The sequence below is a fragment of the Ursus americanus genome, chromosome 12 (genome assembly GCF_024610735.1).
Source record: "Ursus americanus isolate L20-20 chromosome 12, mUrsAme1.1.p, whole genome shotgun sequence".
In the NCBI taxonomy this organism is placed as follows: domain Eukaryota; kingdom Metazoa; phylum Chordata; class Mammalia; order Carnivora; family Ursidae; genus Ursus; species Ursus americanus.
In genome coordinates this window covers 37615830-37634331 of record NC_142138.1, presented here as the reverse complement: position 1 = coordinate 37634331, position 18502 = coordinate 37615830, and the positions used below count along the sequence as shown (strand labels likewise).

At 41.3% G+C, this 18502-nt stretch overlaps 1 protein-coding gene and 1 non-coding gene across 3 annotated transcripts in view; one reads left to right on the top strand and one right to left on the bottom strand.

Moving 5' to 3' along the window:
• Positions 1 to 15476, bottom strand: part of DNAI3 (dynein axonemal intermediate chain 3) — a 64659-nt gene extending 49183 nt beyond the window's left edge. For both annotated transcript variants that reach the window (XM_045801878.2, XM_087866071.1), the window contains exons 1-7: positions 14979 to 15476; positions 11682 to 11777; positions 11234 to 11272; positions 5202 to 5383; positions 4523 to 4627; positions 3794 to 3943; positions 2281 to 2480 (exon numbers count right to left, since the gene is read on the bottom strand). In XM_045801878.2, the coding sequence (XP_045657834.1) occupies positions 2281 to 2480; positions 3794 to 3943; positions 4523 to 4627; positions 5202 to 5383; positions 11234 to 11272; positions 11682 to 11763 (758 nt within the window). In that variant the 5' untranslated portion in view covers positions 11764 to 11777; positions 14979 to 15476. The remainder of the gene's footprint in view (positions 1 to 2280; positions 2481 to 3793; positions 3944 to 4522; positions 4628 to 5201; positions 5384 to 11233; positions 11273 to 11681; positions 11778 to 14978) is intronic.
• Positions 9036 to 9142, top strand: LOC123795447 (U6 spliceosomal RNA). Its single transcript, XR_006780496.1, has one exon. It is a non-coding gene; the product is annotated as a U6 spliceosomal RNA (small nuclear RNA).
• Positions 15477 to 18502: the final 3026 nt, after the last annotated feature.

Sequence of the window (18502 nt, the reverse complement as noted above, 5' to 3'; positions counted from 1 at the left end):
TCTTTCCTTTCTTTTCTTTCTTTCTTTCTTTCTTTCTTTCTTTCTTTCTTTCTTTCTTTCTTTCTTTCTTTCTTTTTATAATAATATTTTTTTATTTATTATGTTATTCACCATACAGTACAGTTATTTCTAAAATGAGGATAGTGCCTGTCTCAGAGGGCAGTTGTGAGAATTGAGTTGCTGTGTGCCAGGTGCTTAGAAGACTGCCTAGTGTGCGGCAAGAACACTGTGAACTTCTGCTTTCACTGTCAGTCCTCTTTGAACCTCATCTTTGATTTTATGTTTTTTACTTCCATCAAACTCATCTCTCTCAGCCTCTCCACCCTAGACTAGCTACCCTTCCTGATTTCCTGATCTTGGTAAGGAGGACCAGCATTCTCCCAGTCACCTATTTGAACCTTTTGATTCATATATTTTATTTTCATCTTATGGGTCAAGACCTTCACTTACTTCTCATCTTTTCACTCCATCTGTATAGATACAACTGTCTGTTAGTATGAATCGGCATTCATTGAAAGACTACTAACTCTAGAGTCCTCTGGGTTCCTGTTGTTGGAAGTTCCCTGTCTTTTTCTGAGTCTACCTCCCAATTCTGCCCTGGGTGACTCATTCGTGTCGCTTTTCTGCACTCTGGCAGGAACATAGAAGAAATCTCTGGCCAGCTTGGCTTAGAAATTTGTCTCAAAGTCTAAGTTTCTTTGGTACTAATGTCTCCCCTCTCTCCTTTCTGTCTCGGCCTGACTTCTTGGTATTTATGGATCTCTGGTGTCCTGATTCTCTGCCCAGACTTGACTACTGATCCTGTCTTTAGTTTTTACCCCCTTTAGTTCTGGTCTATTCATCTGCCTCCCTCATTTCTGACCCATTTCTTATTCTGGTATCTATGCATATGTGCTCTGACTTTAACAATGCATTTTTATGGTTTCTGAGTCATTGGTTTACATGGGTTTAAAAAGCACTTTTGTATTTCACTCCACACTGCTGATTCCTGATTCTCCTGGCCACTGCATATTTCATGGCCCTCCTCTTGACACTGAAATCAAGTCAGTCATCTGTTCTGCACATTCTTCTTTAACTTGATCCATCTCTTCCCTGCCTTCCTCCATTTGATAAATGTGTGTCAGGAAATATCCTAGGAGTTGAGGATGTGGAAATAAACAAAATAGACAAAGTTCCTGTCTCATGGAGCTTACATTTTAAGGCAGGGTGTGGGTGGGAGGTGAGAGAAGAATGACAATGACAAACACATATCAAGTGATAATAATAGCATGAAGAGAAATAGAGTAAGGGAGTAGACAGTAATGGGGGTTGTTGCTTTTATAGACGGCCCCCAATTTATGATGCTTCCATTTGTGATTTTTTTACTTCAGGATGGAGTGGAAGCAATACGCAATTCAGTAGAAACTGTACTTTGAATTTTGGATTTGGAATTGTCCTGGGCTAGCGATCTGCCATCCCATCCTCTCTCATGAGGCTGGGCAGTGGCAGTGAGCCAGAGCTCCCGGGCAGCCACATGAGCATGAGGGTGAACCAGCCATACACCGACGACGTTCTGTACCCACATAACCATCCTGCTTTTCACTTTCATTATTTAATAAATTATATGAGATATTCAATACTTTATTATAAAATAGGTTTGTGTTAGATGATGTGGTCCAACTGTCGGCTAATGTGAGAGCAGCAGCACGGGCAGAGGCAGGAAGATGTGGAAAAGCAGACATTCTGGATGCTGGAAGCAGCCCATGGGGCTGGAGCACAAAAGCTTGTTTCAGAACAGGATGCCAAGCCTGGAGTGGCGGACAATGCCTTGTCATGGAGGAAGGAGGATCTAATGCCATCTGAAGGGCTCTGGATGTGGTGCGGAGCCAAAAAAGAGATTTAGGCAGTGACCTAACACAATCTGCTTTGGTATGCGAGAACAATCACTTCGGTGGTGGAATAGAGCAGTTAGGAGGCAAGGGGAGAGACAACAGGGCCCCAGCTCTGAAAGCAAGAGCGTGTTATTAACAGCACCAGTTATTGTCCCACTTCGCAGTGTTTACACTCTTACAGACCTGTCTCTCCTGTTCCTATTGAGATCTTATTTATTTTTTTTTCCTATTGAGATTTTAAAAGGCATTGTTGAATATAATTAGATCTTCCTGAATTGCTCTGTGAAGATCTATGCCGTCATTGTCAGTCCAGTCCCATTTATTATAAAGATCTTTCAAAATAAGCATGGATGTTGCTAGATTTTACTATAATTGCCTTTGAAAATATACAACCCCATCGCATACTTACCATCTTGTTTGAGTACTTGTGTCCTTGATTTTGGGGACTACTTGCATGCCAACATCTTTCTCAAGTTGCTTAAGGGTAAAATGTCTATCTGGGTAGGCTGTACATTCAATATAGGCATCTTTTACACTGGAAGCATTTTGGTCACTGAACTTAATTGGCGCTCCAAACTCACTTCGTTTTCGAGAAATCATATATGTAATCTGCAACACATTGAGCAGTAAAAGTAACATCATCAAGTTCATGGAGAAGTGGATGTGTGGTAGACAATACTGGAGCTCTGCTCAGATCCTCTCAAATCTCTTTCTGTACTTTCTGTTTGCCCCTCCAGGTCTGTGTGCTTTCCATTTTCAGAGCACCCCCCCCCCCCCCCCCGCCTGCTGCTCTTCTGCAGAGCACTGCTCTAGGGCTACTGGGACCACTGTGGTACAGAGAATAGGAAGTGACTGGCACTCACCAGTGTTGGACTGGTGGGAGACATGTGTAAGCCCATCTCCTTTGCTTCTGTTTGGGACAACTCGGGTATAATTTACACTCCAGAGTTCCCCTAGGGGTTCAAGCTAAAGCCTTTCTTTACAGGTCTTTTGTCTGAGATTAGTGTCCTTTTTTTTTTTATGATTTTATTCATTTATTTGACAGAGAGAGAGAGCGGGAGAGAGCATAAGCCAGGTGGGGGGCGGGAAGAGGGAAGGGAGAAGCAGACTCTCCACTGAGCAAGGAGCCTGATGTGGGGATCAATCTCAGGACCCTGAGATCATGACCTGAGCCGAAGGCAGACGCTTAACCTACTGAGCCACCCTGGTGCCCCATGAGATTACATCCTTATAGGACTTCTGCTATGTCCCTGTCCTGCTGCTTTTCCTATTATTCTGTGGAGCACTTTCATAATAAATCACTCACATACAAATCTTCTCAGGGGCTGCTCTGGGAATACCGCTGGGTCAGTTTCCTCTGGTTGCTGTAACCAAGTGCCACAGCCTGGGTGGCTTAAAACAACAGGAGTTTAGTTTAACTCTTCTCCCAGATGTAGAGGCTGCAAGTCCAGATCACGTTGAGGGGATTGTTGAGGGGATTGTTCCTTTTAAGGGCTCTGAGGGGGAATCTGTTCTTTGCCTCTATCCTGGCTTCTGGTGATGGCCAGCAATCCTTGCTGCTCCCTGGCTTGTAGATATACCACTCCCATTTCTGCTTCCTTCTTCACATGGTGTTCTCCCTGTGTCTGTGTCTTTGCATGGCCATCTTTTTATAAGGACACCAGTCATATTGGATTGGCTACCCCCATTTCCTAATAGGGTCACCTATGAAGTACTGGGTGTTAGAACTTCAACATATCTCTTTTGGGGAATACAGTTCTGCCCTTAATACCCAAGTACCTCAAACAATGACCATTCTTCTATCCAAGGAAAAACCACATCCCCATTGGCAAACATAGCAAACTTTACAGATCCCTCAGGAATCAGTGTTGTTCAGCATTACAGAGAGATAACACACTGAAGATCATATCCAAGCCTCTGACCTGCTTTGTAGATTCCTTAACCGATTCTTCCTCAATTTCTTTTTCACTGCCCAAAGAAACCCATGGTTTAGAGATAGGTGGCTTATAAACATATACATCTTCTGGAATATGCTCTTTATATTCTTCCTGTTCTTCTGGTACTTCCGGGGGCTAGAGTAAAATAGATAGCACTCTAAAATATATGACCAAAAGTAGGTTATAGCTGCGTGTGTATATTTCACAATAAATTTTATGTTTGTATAAATTAAGCACTTCCTTATTTTCTTTATTCTTGGTTCGTGTTTTTCAATTAGGAGAAGGAAATTAAGCAAAAGAAAAAAATAGCCCATTTAAATTTCACAGTAGCCCTGGAAATAGATACTATTGGTGCCACCACTTTGCAGGCAAGTGGGTCAGTAACTTACCCAAAGTTTAGGTAAGTTCTCCTCTCCAAGAGGAGAACCAGGGGTATGGGACAAAAAGTGGGTGGCCGAGAGCAATGTTACTCCAGATTTATTGTTTCTACTCTCATTGGGTCAGTGGGCAAATAAGTAGAGTATCTGCTACTCTGAGATGTTTGATTTAGCTCATCCCACATTTACTGCTTACCTACTCGAAGTGCCAGAACCCTGTCCAGGTCCCAAGGAAAGAGAGCTGAACAAGAATATTCATAACCATGTATAGGTCTCCCGCAGGGGTATTCCTTTCTTCTGACAATCAACAAAATGCAAGGACTTGGGGTATGCTTACGTTTAAATAGTTTTCTTTGCCCTCTTCGGTTCCAATAAGATAAAAGTTAAGTCCATATCTGAAGTCTTTGTCATAAACAACCAGAAGCTCATCTCCAGGATATTCCTATAGGAATATAATCAAAAGAGAAGGTCAGTTTTCATTCAGTTTATTCAGACAAAAAGTCGATATTTTTCTAATCAATCATAAAAGATAACCATAGTGCTAATCTATGGCTCATAATCCCAGATTGTAAAATTATTCTATTAACAAAGCTCTTAAAGCTCAGTAGGTCCAGGGAAATTTACCATGCAATTTTATTTCTAACAGGGAAAAAAGAAGCGTTCCTTTTATTCGGTGTTGGTGCTCAGTAGCATGTTTGGAGACAAATCAGACCAAAATTATGAATTAAAAAATTAAAGCAGTATAGGAAAATAAGAGTAGATTCCTATTCTAGTTGAAACTGGACAAGGATAAGCTTTTCTGGGTATGAAATAAGAATCAGTCTCTGTTAGGTGTTTGCTTTTCACAGAGGATTATCAAGCAGAATTCCAAAGGTGTGGGCAAGCTAGCCTTTGCCCAATGTAATGGGGGGGAGGGTGCCACAGATTTGAACTGAACAATCTCTCTACTTTTTGTTATTATGTACCAGAAACCTCTTGAGGCAGGTCTGAAAAATAAAGAGCGATGCTGTACTTACCTGGATAACTTTTTTGACTGGATAGAAATCAGATACTGCCCCTCTGTTCTGAAAGTCTGCCAAAATATCTTCTTTTTTGATAAGTATATAAGGTTGTTCATCTGTGATGTCTTTGTCTATTCGGCAGTTAAGTATTTCCTGGGTCTGGGTAGTTAAAACTAAAGGATAAATTTCTGGATGGCCTGGAGTAGGCAAAGTAGAATTTGGACATTAAATATAAGCAATTAAAATATTAAGAGGAAACATGCAGTCATTTGCTTTAAATAATTATCTTGGTTAAAATTTTGAAAGACTTTAAAAATCATTGTTCTTATTTTTAAAGTAAGTATATCCGTTACAGAAAATGTCAAAAAAGATAAAAAGAAGAAAATAACAATTATCTGTAATACTACTTCTCAAGAGAGAGCTTCTATTAATAGTGTGCTCTATTTCTCCTATCTCAAGCCATCTTCTCATTTTCTTATCCTTTTTATCACCAGTGGCTTCCAGGGTCACAGTCTAAGCTCTGCATCTACCCCCAAAACTTCCTTCCCCAACTCTCCCTCCCAGGGTCCTAGAACCCTCTCCCATCTTCTCCAGACCCTATACAACTAGACATCCTGACACCTTTTCTCTTACTGCTCAACAGATGGACCAGCAGGTGGGGAAGTGCATGTGACCTCTCAAGGTGGAATTTGGGGCTTATTTTCCTATAGAAATATTTACCCCCCCCAGTGGCTCTATGATACAGTTATTCAGGTAATTTGGGGGGTGGTTAGTGACTATATGCATAACGCTGATTATATGTGGAAATACATTCCAAATGGCGATCAGTTGGCATAATAAACATTTGGAATACAAGTTGTTCATAAATCAGGGACAAACTGCCATTTCTCTCTCCTCGGGAGTTGGAAATGGGAGAGCTGGGATCCAAACTAAGGTCCCTGCATTCTTACCACCATGCTGTACTTTCTCTCTAATGTGTGGACACAGCAGAGCACAGGAGAGTGTCCTGCCCCTTCCTTACACATGGTCAGGGAGGTAACAGATTACTCTCCACAGGATGCCGGCAATGGCAGTCACTGACCTAGTGGCTGATAGAGCAGGAACCACAGACTCCAGCTCTGCATAACTCACTCCTCAGAATCTTACTGTGCCCTACAGACCAGAGCCCTCAATATGCATCAATTGCCCTGCATTTTGAAAACAGAGCTGATTTAAATAACTCCCATGTATTCCATCTGTACTTTTTTTTTTCCATTTTGGTTGTTATTTTCTTCTTAAAAGCAGTTTTATTGTGATACAATTGGCAAACAATAAACTGTATATATTTAAATTGTACAGTTTGATAAATATATGCATATACCAATGAAGCCATCACCACAGTTGAGGTAAAGAACACACCCATAATCCCCCAAAGTTTCCTCCTGTCCCTTCCTCCCTGCACCCCCCCTCATCCCTAGGCAATCACTGATCTGCTTTCTGTTACTATAGCTTAGTTCACTTTATGGAATACTTATAAATAGAATTACACAGTGTGTATTGTTTCTGTTTATCTTCTTTTACTCAGCATAATTACTTTGAGATTCATTCATTTTGTTGCATGTAACAAATGATTCATTCCTTTACATTTTTGACCGGCATTCCATAAAAGAAGAGATCAATTAGGCAAAGATTTCTCCAGATTTATGACTTTGGGTGTCGTATCTAAGAAATCTTTGCCTAATCCAAGGTCACAAAGATTTTTTCATATGTTTTCTTCTAGAAGTTTTATAATATTTGGTTTTATGTGAAGGTCTATGATCCATTTCAAGTTAATTTTTGTATATGATATGAAGTATGGATTGAAGTTCATTTTTTTTTGCATATAGATGTACAGTTGTTCCAGCATCGTTTATTGAAAAGACTGTCCTTTCTCCACCGAACTGCCTTTGCACTTTTTTGAAAATCCATTGACCATGTATATGTGAGCCTACTTTGGGATTCTTCATTCTCTCTCATTATAGTATCTTTTAAAAATAGTAACAACAGTTAATGCGAACCATCTTTGTGATGACTCCATGTAAGGAAGTGTGCGTGTACTATCTAATTTAACTTCTGCAATAATCTCATGAGGTAGTCTCGCTACCTTGTTTTTCACACAAGGAAGCAGAGGCTCAGAGAGGGGAAGTCATTTGTGACCACACCGTCATTAAGTGGCAGAATTATGAACTGAGCCAGGTCTAATTTCCAAAACTGTGCTATTAATCACTTGTGGTAAACAGAATAGAGTCTCCCTGAAGGTGTCCACGTCCTAATCCCTGAAACCTGTGAATAAGTTCCCTTTTATGACAAAAGTGACTTGCACATGTGATGAAGGTAAGGAACTTGAGATGGGGAGATCATTGGGCCCCCAAGCAGAGCCCAAGATAACCACAATGGTCCTTATAAGAGGAAGGCAGGAGGGCCCAAGTCAAGAGAGGAGATGTGACAAAGAGGCAGAGGTCAAAGAGAGGAAGATTAGAAAATGCTACACTCCTGGCCTTGAAAATAAAGGAAAGAGCCAAGAGTCCATGAATGCAGAGAGCCTTAGCTGAAAAAGGTAAGGAAGTGGATCCTCCCCTCAAAGCTTCCAGAAGGAGCCAGCCCTGTTGATATCTTGACTTTGACCCAATGAAAGTAATGGCAGACTCCTGGTTTCCAAAATTGCAAGATAATAAGCCACTTAATTTTTAAGTGGTTTAAGCCACGAAGTTTGTGGTAATTTGCAGCAATAGGCAATTAATATACCACTGATACTCTAACCAAATTAAAGCATGATTTAGAATTTGGGTAAATTATTTAACTTTCGGGAGTCACAGCATCTCTATCTATGTAATGGTCATAATAATGCCTACTTCATAGAGTTAAACAGATGAGAGGTGTTTGCCTGACATGAAGGTTTTGCTCCATATATATTAGCTAAATGTAAAAATCACATTTATTTTCTAGAAACCTCTTGACATTGCCCTTTAGACCCTTAGGCAACAGTTTTTTAGTTAGTTTGTCGCTCCCTTGGTTCTTGGAAGGAAAGGGAATCCTAGTTCCCTGGGGCATGAGCCTCAAGCCCTAAGCGACAGTTGACAACATCAGGACCCCACAGCAAGAAAGTCAGAGGGGTCCTAATGTTGCCCTCGAAGGTCTAGAGGGTAGAGGAGAGATGTTCTAGTATAAGGTAAATCAAGACCTACCCTCAAGTCTTACTACAATGTACCGAGGTTTTCTTTTTTTCTCCTTAAATAAATAGACATCTATTTTTCATCCCATTTACTTTCTGCTGAAACATCTCCATCATGCCCTGTTCTCAGGTTCGTGGATTTTTCTTGCCAGTCAACACATTTAGTCAAGAACTATTTATGGAGCAACCACTATGTAAAATCATGGTGTTGGTACTAGGGTTAGACTATCTAGAGGGGAGACAGACATCAAACAGACAAATACACTCAGAAATACAGTAGCACAAATCGAGAAAATAGAGTGAAAGCTAGAAGTCAGAACTAAGGAGACTGGGAGTAGTGGTGGTCTCTTTAGACAAGAAAAATAGGGAAAGCCATTTGCTCATTCATTTATTCAACAAATCAATCAACAAATATTTGCTGAGTGCTTACTATGTGTCAAGATCTGTTCTAGGCATTGGAGTACAGTGGTGAACAAGAGAGTTCCTGTTCCCCTGGAGTACATGTGTGCATGTGTGTGAGTGAGGGTGAGTGTGCACAAGGGCCAGCCAGGTGGTGTGAAAATAGATTGTAAATGCATAAAGAAATAAATACAGTCAATCTTCATTATTCATGGGTTTTGTATCTGCAGATTCACTTGTTAAAACTTATTTGTAACCCCGTGCTCACTTTGGCAGCACGTATACGAAGATTGGCACAATACAGAGAAGATTAGCATGGCCCCCATGCAAGGGTGACACACAAACTTGTGAAGCATTACATATTTAGAAAACAAAACAAAAATATGTAACCGCAACATCAATAGTCATGGTGCTTCTACCATCATTAGTAACCATGCTTACGGTGGCAAAAAGTTTGAGTTGCCCAATGTGCACGTTCCCAGCTGAGGTCAAACAAGCTGATGCTCTCCATCTTGGATCAGTCCTCAAACTGTAAACGAGTGTCCTTCCCTCTGTCTATTTAGTGCCAAATCTTTCACATTTTTGTACTTTTTCTATTGGTGATTTTGCCCGTTAATGAGCCCCAAGCATAGTGCTGAAGTGCTATGTAGCATTCCTAAATAAATGCAAGAAGGCTGGGGTGCACCTTGTGAAGAAAATACATGTATTAGATAAGCATTGGTCAGAGGCAAGTTACACTGCTGTTGGCCATGAGTTCAATGTTAACGAATCAACAAGTATATACTAAATAAGGTGTCTTTAAACAGAAACACACATAAAACAAGTTTATATATTGATTGGCTAATGAAAATGTAGTGACCAGAGGCTCATAGGAACCTAACTGTATTTACCCTAGGAGCAATAGCTCAGTATTTACTAATTCAGTGTTTGCAACTGTATAGAACTTCCAAGAAAAATAAGAATTGACTGTACTTTAATTTCAGAATTAGGATAAGTGCTATGAAGGCAATAAAATGGTACAAGGTGAAGGAGAGTCAAGGAAATCCTCTTGCAGAGGTGGGATTGGAGTGAGATCTGAATGGTGAAAAGGAGATAGATGCGTAAAGATCTGGGGGAAGATCTATCCAGGTATCAGGAATAGCAAGAGCAAAGGCCCTGAGGCAGGAATAACTTTGATGTGCTCTGTGCTAAGCAAGGCTGGTGGGCTCTAGGTTGGGGTGGGGGGGGCAGGGGGAGAGGAGAGAGACAGAGAGAGAGACAAAGAGGAAGGCAGAGCTGGGACTGCTATAATGGCAAAGTAAAGCCATGAGAGAGTTTAAGCAGGAAAGACACATGACCAGGTGGTGTACAGAATGGGTTGAAGGAGAGTGAGTGGAAGCAGTGATACCAGTTGGGGGCTAAGGAACCAACCTAGATGAGAGATGTGGAGGTCTGGACTAAGGTTGCAGATGCGGACATAATGGGAAGTAGATGGGATGTATTTTAGAGGTGGAATGGTTTAGATGGGGATGGGGAGGTGTTGAGGGGGAGAAAGGAGTCAAAGATGACTTCCAAGTTTTTGGGTGGTACATTCATTAGTTCAATAAATCATTTATTGGGCAGTGTGCCCTGTTCCACGGCCATTAACTATCAGCTGACATCCTCCTGCCATCTCCACTCCCCCTCTACCACCCTGGCCCGGGCCACCACCCTCTCTTTCCTAGGTTCCTGCAATAGTTTTCTGACTGCTTTCTGCTTCTGTGCCTGACATTCTCAGCTAGGTAGCCAGGGTGACACTGTAAAAACAAGTCAGATCCCATCACTCCACTGCTTAAATACCACTTGAGTAGCCTCCATCCTACATGACTCAAAGTCAGAGCCCTTACAACAGCCTACAAGGCTTTTAGATCTCCCTCCTCCCTACCCTTCACTGTTTCCTCCCTGTCTCTAGACACAAAGGGCGTCACCTAAGTCCAGTCTAAGAGGAAAGTTTCCACAACAACCAAAACAAAAGGTCCTGTTGGAATAAGATAATTTCGCCTCTAAAAGTAGGAGTCACATTAATTTGGTTGTCTAGGTTCTAGTTTATTTGCTTAAAAATTAACCTCTTTATTTGAAATACATCGATCTTACCATGAAGTACAGATAAGTATTGCCCACAAATCAGAGCCTTAAAAATATTATTCTAATGAAAGTAATAACTTGCAGACTAATAACACTTTCTAGTCTCCTCCGTAACCATACTGTGTTAGATTTGTGAAAGACTGCTCAGTTCAAGTCTATTTCTCAGTTTGAAATTCTCTCTTCCACTCCTTTATTCTTTTTTCAAAATTTTTCGCTTTATATTCTAAATGACATAATGTAGTTTTAGCCCATGTACATCTTGATTAATCACTTCAATTTGTATTTTTGTTTGCTCATTGCATATTAAAATATTATAAGGCTGGGGTCATAAATTCTAAATTATATTTCCACTTACCCATGCTCTCCATATTTATAGGTTCTCTTTCTTCACTATCTAGAATATAATAAAATGATGTGACATTTACATTTTTGAATCAAACAAACGTTGTAGTTAATTACAGTCTTTTACCAGCTTCAAAGCACAAAACATAAACAAAGATACAATGAAGATTTAAACTATTTTATGAAAGATTAAATAGAATTTGAATAATTATCTTTTCCACAGAATTATCTCTTAGTGATATATTTGCTATGGCATGCATTATATGACTTTTAACAGGTATTATAATGAAATGAATCAAAAATAAGAATAAATCTCCATACTTTAAATTCCATTTGTGGTTGACTTTATGATAGCAAAGCTATTTCGTTATTTGATACATTAAACCACAGTCATCTTGGTGGTTAATATACATACAAATACTAGATGCATAAAAATCCCATTAATGAAAAAACAATCCTACCAGGTAATGCTTGTTTGGTTTTGCCCCGTTTGGGCTTTTTCTGGCCACCTGAGCTTTTTTGTTTTTGAGATTTTGGTGCCATGGTTCTGACTTAGGCTGCATGAAGAGATAACGTCATTAGTAAACTCTATTTTACAGTTTCAAATAATAAGCATTATCATTTAGTAAAACATAAGAATATGTTTTCTCAGCTTTGCCTCTGGTTAAATTGACATGTGTCTTCATAGAATGGCTGTCCTATGACGGAAGGTTTATTGTAACAACAATCTTACTGATAAGATCTTGCCATTCTGGTGGAGCCATGCAGCTGAGGTACACAGAAACCACATGCCAACACTTCGAGTTTCCCGCCATAGGTCCGCTGTGAAAGCAGGACGGAGGACATTGGTTCCCCCGCCTCTTGCTGCTGTTCCCATCCCAGGGAGTCGCTGTCTGCTGCCCCGTGCCCAGCTCCCCAGCAGCTGCCCCAGCCGCAAAGACAGGCCGAAAGTCCACGGGCAGGCACAGGCCCATAACATGCATATTGGTATATCATTTTTACACTTCCCATAATTTAAATAGTACTTGTGTCCTAGTATGTGTGCATGTAACCACTGTGCCCTTATTCGTGCTGTCAGAGAATGCCTCCAAAAGTTTCTGTGGAACTGTTCATCAGTTTTGGCTGAGGTCATTTGCCATCCGATCGGATCCTTGTCATCCCCATGGTCACCCCTGTCTCGTCTTGTTAGACGGTTAGGAGTGTGATTCAGGCATCTAAGCAGCAAGGTTGAAAAATAGACTCTGCCGTTAACCAGCTGAGTGATCCTTGGCAAATTAGATGTCTTCTGAGTCTCAGGTTTTTCATGTTTAAAGGGGATGATAATAATAGAACGTACCTCACAAGACGGTTGCAATGGTTTAATAAAGTTTTATCGTCCTCAACTTAGGTCAGTCAGGCTGGTTTGCCTAGTTGTTTTTTTTTTGTTTGTTTGTTTTTTAAGATTTATTTATTAGAGAGAGAGAGCACGAGGGTAGGGCAGAGGGAAGAAGGAGAGACAGACTCTGAAGCCGACTCTGCACTGAGTGCAGAGCCCGACGTGGGGCTCGATCTCACCACCCTGAGATCAGGGCCTGAGCGGACACCAAGAGTCAGACGCTCAACCGACTGTGCCACCCAGGTGCCCCTGGTTGCCTCATTTTAACAAACCAATTTAGAGTGAAGATTATTTCATAGTCCACAGTCAGAATATTCTGACTTGGTTTTATGTGTCAGCCCATGATGACTAAATCTGAAACAAAGTGTGGGGGGTATGTTTGTGGTCTACATTTTTTTACTTCAGACTTTTCACATGTGTTTTTTCAAAAGGCAATAATGATAGCTCATGTTTGTTGAGTGTTTACTATGTGCCAGGCACAGTCCTAATTTGAGCCACCCTTTTAGATAAGCATTTTATGAATACTTTTATCTTCATCCCCATCTTATAAGGTAAAACAGAGGCCAGGAAACTTGCCTGAGGGGATACACAAAGTATGAGCGGTAGAGTCAGGGTGTGAGGCCACCCAGTCAGGCCCCAGTGCCCACAGTTTTAATCTTTGTACAAGACTATCCCTTGGCTTTCAATGGTAACTGTTCACTGTGTTTCATTACATATGAAATTATTTAAAATCATTGTCTTTACCTAGAAACGTATGATTTTATGATTTAATCAGCATTTTATAAATCTGACTACTTGGGAATTTCTACTTTTTAAATATCCTGCAATGAATGGCTCTGACCCAACTTTTCAGCCTATCAAGCATCCTCCAGCCCTCTTCTCAGCCTCAGTATGATTTCAAATCTTGGACCTTGTCCTTTCTTCAGAAAATTCTTTATCAGTGTACCCCTCTCCATATTCTGTTCCAGCTGCATTTGCCTTAAAATACTCAAAACACTCTGCATACCAGCTGGATTTGCCCTACCCACATATACACACATACCTTCACCATCAGCACCATCACCATTCATTCCACAAAGATTCATTGAGGAATTGTGGTGCACCAGATTCTGTCCTAGCTGTTAGGAATACAGCAGTGAACCAAATAGACAAAACCCTTGCTCTGCTAGAGCATATATTCTAGAGGGAGACAGACAATTCCGGGGTAGGAATATGCTCGGCATATTTAAGAGAACAGCGGGAAGGTCAGGATGGCCAGAGCAGAGTGATGAGGGGACTAGGAGATGAAGATGGTCAGAGAGGTGATGAGGGTATATATTAGTCAGCTCTGCTAGGGTACTAAAAGCCCTGCAGATCTCAGTAATATACAACAACAAACGCTTTTTCTTCTTATGTTCTGTATCATAACAGTGAGTGAGCTACTGCTTCAAGTCTTATTCTGGGACTCAGGCTGAAGGAGCAGCCCCTCTTTGACAGCCCCTACTTTCATGGCAGAATAAAAAGCGAGAGAGCTACCAGAACTGTGTAATGCCTCCTCAGTCTTCTCCGTAGCACTGATGTACTGTCCTTTCTGCTTGTATTCCATCGGCCCAAGCAAGTCACACGGCCGCTGTTACCTGCTCCCCACCATGCACACATTTCTCTGCTCGTTTAAATCCTACTCATTCCTCAAGGCTCAACTCCAATGTGACCTTCTCTCTGAAGCCTCCCCAACTTTCTCACTCAGGCTGAAACAATCTTGTTTTCCCTGACACCCTCTAATCACGTTCTATGTAATTATACCAGGTCTCCGCAAAGGCAGAAGGCCTCAAACTCAAGAGCTTCCTGAACGAGGGCTGTGAATTGATTCAGCATGCAGCATACACCATGGGGAAGGAGAGAGAAATCATTGAGCAGGCACTCAGACAAGGCCCTTACTTTCAAAGTTGTAATGTTCTCCCATTCATCTTCATTCTTCATCTACTCCAGCCCTTTTGTAACAGACCTGAAGTCACCTAACTACGTCAGCCCACTCTAATCTTTTCTTCTTTGATCCTCTGTGCCAGAATCATGGTGTTTTCCTTCTCCTTCCTCCCTCCCTCCCTCCCTCCCTCCCTCATTTACTGAGCTCCTGCCCTTGCACAGCGATGCGCTAGACAACACCTGTGAACAGGTCGTAGTACCCGCCCTGACAGTTCTTAGACTGTCGTTAACTGCTCTCTCCTTGCTATTTTTGTCTCCTGGCTAGGCTGGACGTTCTTTGAAATCAGGGAAAGTTTTGTAGTTTTTTGCAGTCTTCACTGTCGTCAAGCACATCGCTGGCCCCGCGAGTGTTCCAAGCGCCGTTGAAAGGAGTAAAACACTTGTTTTCCAAGCCTCCTTTCCCATTCAGACCTCCCCTTACCTGATACTGCTCAACTGAAGGGAAAAGAAAACTCTTTCCAGTACCCTGGTGGAAGCTCCTCTGGGAGCTGGAGATGGAAGTTCGATTCTCCTCTCTCATAAAATGTCCCAAGAGCTCAAACGGCAGCTCCCTGGCAAGGGGTTGCTATGACACATCCGTTGATAAGAGGAAAGAGGCGGCTCCTCTGCTGAGATTGACAAAACACCACCACCAATACAGTGTCCATTCTCTAGCCGTCTCTTCAAGAGCGCCCTTGTGATTGGTTGCTATGATGCTGAAGTCACGCAACTTGAGCGGCGGCAAGGTCCTCGGTTTTCCGCTGGCAAGGAAGGAGTTGTGCAATTTGGGCTCGAGTATAAGAGGGCGGTGGCTTGGCTTGACCCCAGGACCGACAGCCATGCTTCGCACCAAAAGATGCGACAGTGCAACAGTACCCAAAGACGAATCCTTCTAGGGTGTGCTCTCTAGCAGCAGGGGATGAAGGATGATAGGAAGATCGAGGGCTTGAAACCCCTTAAGACAGCTCTGCTTACCCCATTGCCGGTCTGGGGGCAGTCCCAGGAACCTGTCCTAGATTCCAGTGTGCAGGAGATAAAATCTGGCCGGATTGGGTGTCGTGGGTGTCCCGGAATTCTGATGTGTTACATTTTCCTCTTGCCAAAGTAATTTTTGTATAGTTTGACTCATACTGGAAGTCTCAGGAGAGGAGGATTAAATCCCTTAGTAACTCTATGGCTCATTTTATCTGTGGTTATGAGTCCTATGGGATTCTTACAGGGAAACTCATCTCCCTGAACACTGGTTCTCCCTTTCCTTAAAAAAAATAATTAAAACTGCCTAATTTGTAAGCTGGCAGAATTTAATAAAATCTGCAATTGACTGCTGTAATTGGTCCAAATTAATTTTTTACATCCAATTTAAATGAAAATATTTAATTGAGAAGAGGCTTATAGATTCATGACATAGTGAAGATATGGTCCTAAATAGGATGACTTTACATGATGTGTTGAAAGATCACGCATATTCTTTCAAATTTCTGAAGAATTTGTTTTTGCAAATGAAAATAAATTTTACTAAAGAAATCATTAAAAAAAAAAAAACCGGAAGGAGGATTTACCATTCTGACATTGTGACAATCTTTTCCCAGGCTCTTCTATTCCCTGACACTGAAAGGTTAGTTTTCCAGTGCTGAGCCTTCTTTTCTTACTCTGCACCTTGCTGGTGGCATATTTAGTCCCCTTAGCTTTAGCCATTCTGCAAAGCACATCAAGGACTTCCATTTCTTTATTTTCAGCCTCATACATCTCTTAAATTTCATTCAGACCTGAATTTCCACTACCTACTGGATACTTCCAAATGCATGTCTCACTTAGTTCATGGTGTTTAATAGTTGCTAGATGAAGATATTGAATGAATAATTACTGTACCACAGGCATCACAGCTTAGCAGAGGCAAAAGTCAATTCATTGTCTTTCAGATATCTTTTGGGTATTTTTTGGAAACTTTTTTCCTCCTTTATTTTCTACCTTAGGTAATAATATCCACTGTCCATTGGTCTGCAAAGCTAGAAATCTGAGAGTCATGCCTCACTCCTACTGCTTACAGTAAATAGGTCACTAAGTCCTGTCATTTTCCTTTCCTAAATTATCTCTCAAATAGTTAATCTCTTCTTAGCCATCCTCACTGCCTCTGCCCTATCTCAGGAAGGCCTTATTTCTTTCTTCTTCTTTTTTTAGAAGATTTTATTTATTTATTTGACAGAGAGAGACAGCGAGAGAGGGAACACAAGCAGGGGGAGTGGGAGTGGGAGGAGCAGGCTTCCTGCTGAGCTGGGAGCCCGATGCGGGGCTCGATCCCAGGACCCTGGGATCATGACCTGAGCCAAAGGCAGACGCTTAATGACTGAGCCCCCCCCCCCCCCGGCGCCCCAGGAAGGCCTTATTTCTCAGCTAGATGGTGGTAATAGTCTCTTGACGTGTTCTGTTTCCTCCTCTCTCATTCGTTTGCCACTTTGACATGGAGTGTTCTACAACAGAGATTCAATCTTGACCTCGGCTTGCGTAAATATTTGCAATCTGGCATAGGAAACTCAGTACAAATAGGGTTCTGAAAGATGCCTCAAACATATCTAGGAGATAATGAGTTATTTTTCTAACCTCATTTCCTGGTTCCTCATTTTCCCCGTTCAACCCATGTGTTAGTCCAGTGCTTCTTAAGTGAAGCCCCTGAGAGCCGAGGGGGCATAAAAACACAGGGAGTGGTGATAATAGGGTGATGGTAAGAGAGTTACAGCTTGAAAAAGACTTCTGAAACTCAGGTATATTTGTTTCATATAAAGAATCCATGAAGCTTTTGCATTCTGCTTCACAGATGTATTCATGTTTATTTTCATTTTTAAAATGTCTAAAATCCCTATTCAGTGTTGTATGTCAATCATAGTCCAATAAAACTGGAGAAAATGTCTAAAACCACTATTTATTAAAATTGACACAAAGTGGAATAAACGCAAAGAAGCCCCAGGCAGCTGGGACATGCTCGTCCTGTGGTTTTCCACAGCCCCTGGCATGGTGCTTCATAGGCCCGGGACTTGTCCCAGGATTAGAGGCAGAGCTCTGGTTTTGCAGAGCTCACTACTGCTCCCCCTATCTGCCAAGCCCTTTAACAACTAAGCATTTGCTCATCCCACACCTCTGCTCTATCTCTACCTCAATCTGCAGTGCCTTTCTTCATCTTCGTTACCTAGTAAGCTCCTATTTATTTTTCAACACCCAGCTCAAATATCACCTTCTCTGCAAAGCCGTTTGGGCACCCAACAGAATTAGTCACTCTTTTCTCTGTTTTTCCATTATAGCAAGTATGACGCTGTGTTGTGATGACTTCTTTACATGAATGTCTCCCCCGCTGGACTTCAGGGGGGAAATGGTGTCTCTTTCCTTCCTATCTCCATTGTTTAGTGCAGTATCTAACATGGGTATCTAGTAAAACATATGTAGAATTATTTAATTGATTAACTATTCTTGAGAACCCATCTAGAAAAAGCTACCTAAAAAAAGTGTCTTTGCATTCTTCCAAAGAATTTCCTTTCCTTAAAAAAAATTTCATAGTCCTTTGCAGTCAGATTTAAGGAAGTAAAGATTATAACCTTGTGATTTGCATGAGACATCAAGACTTTTTGTCATCTTTTCTTTAGAGACACCATAAGGGGATGACAATTGGAGAAATGAGTCATAAGTCATGATACCAAGAAAGTTAGAAATTAAATGGAAAATGTTTAGTAATTTCTTCATGTTACAAACTCAAGTTACAAATGATTGACTGAACATCTGTTTTTTCCTGGGAGTGGTCAGAAATGAAACATCCCCGTGGTGGCTAGTGAACACTTACATGCTCTTCCAGGGGATGCGGAATTAAATTAGCTTAAAACTTGAAGATATGTAAAAATTAGTTTCAGTTTTACTAGTTGAGTGAAAATGTAGAGTCAAGAATTTGTAGTTGAAAATACTTATCTGATTATTTAAGGACAT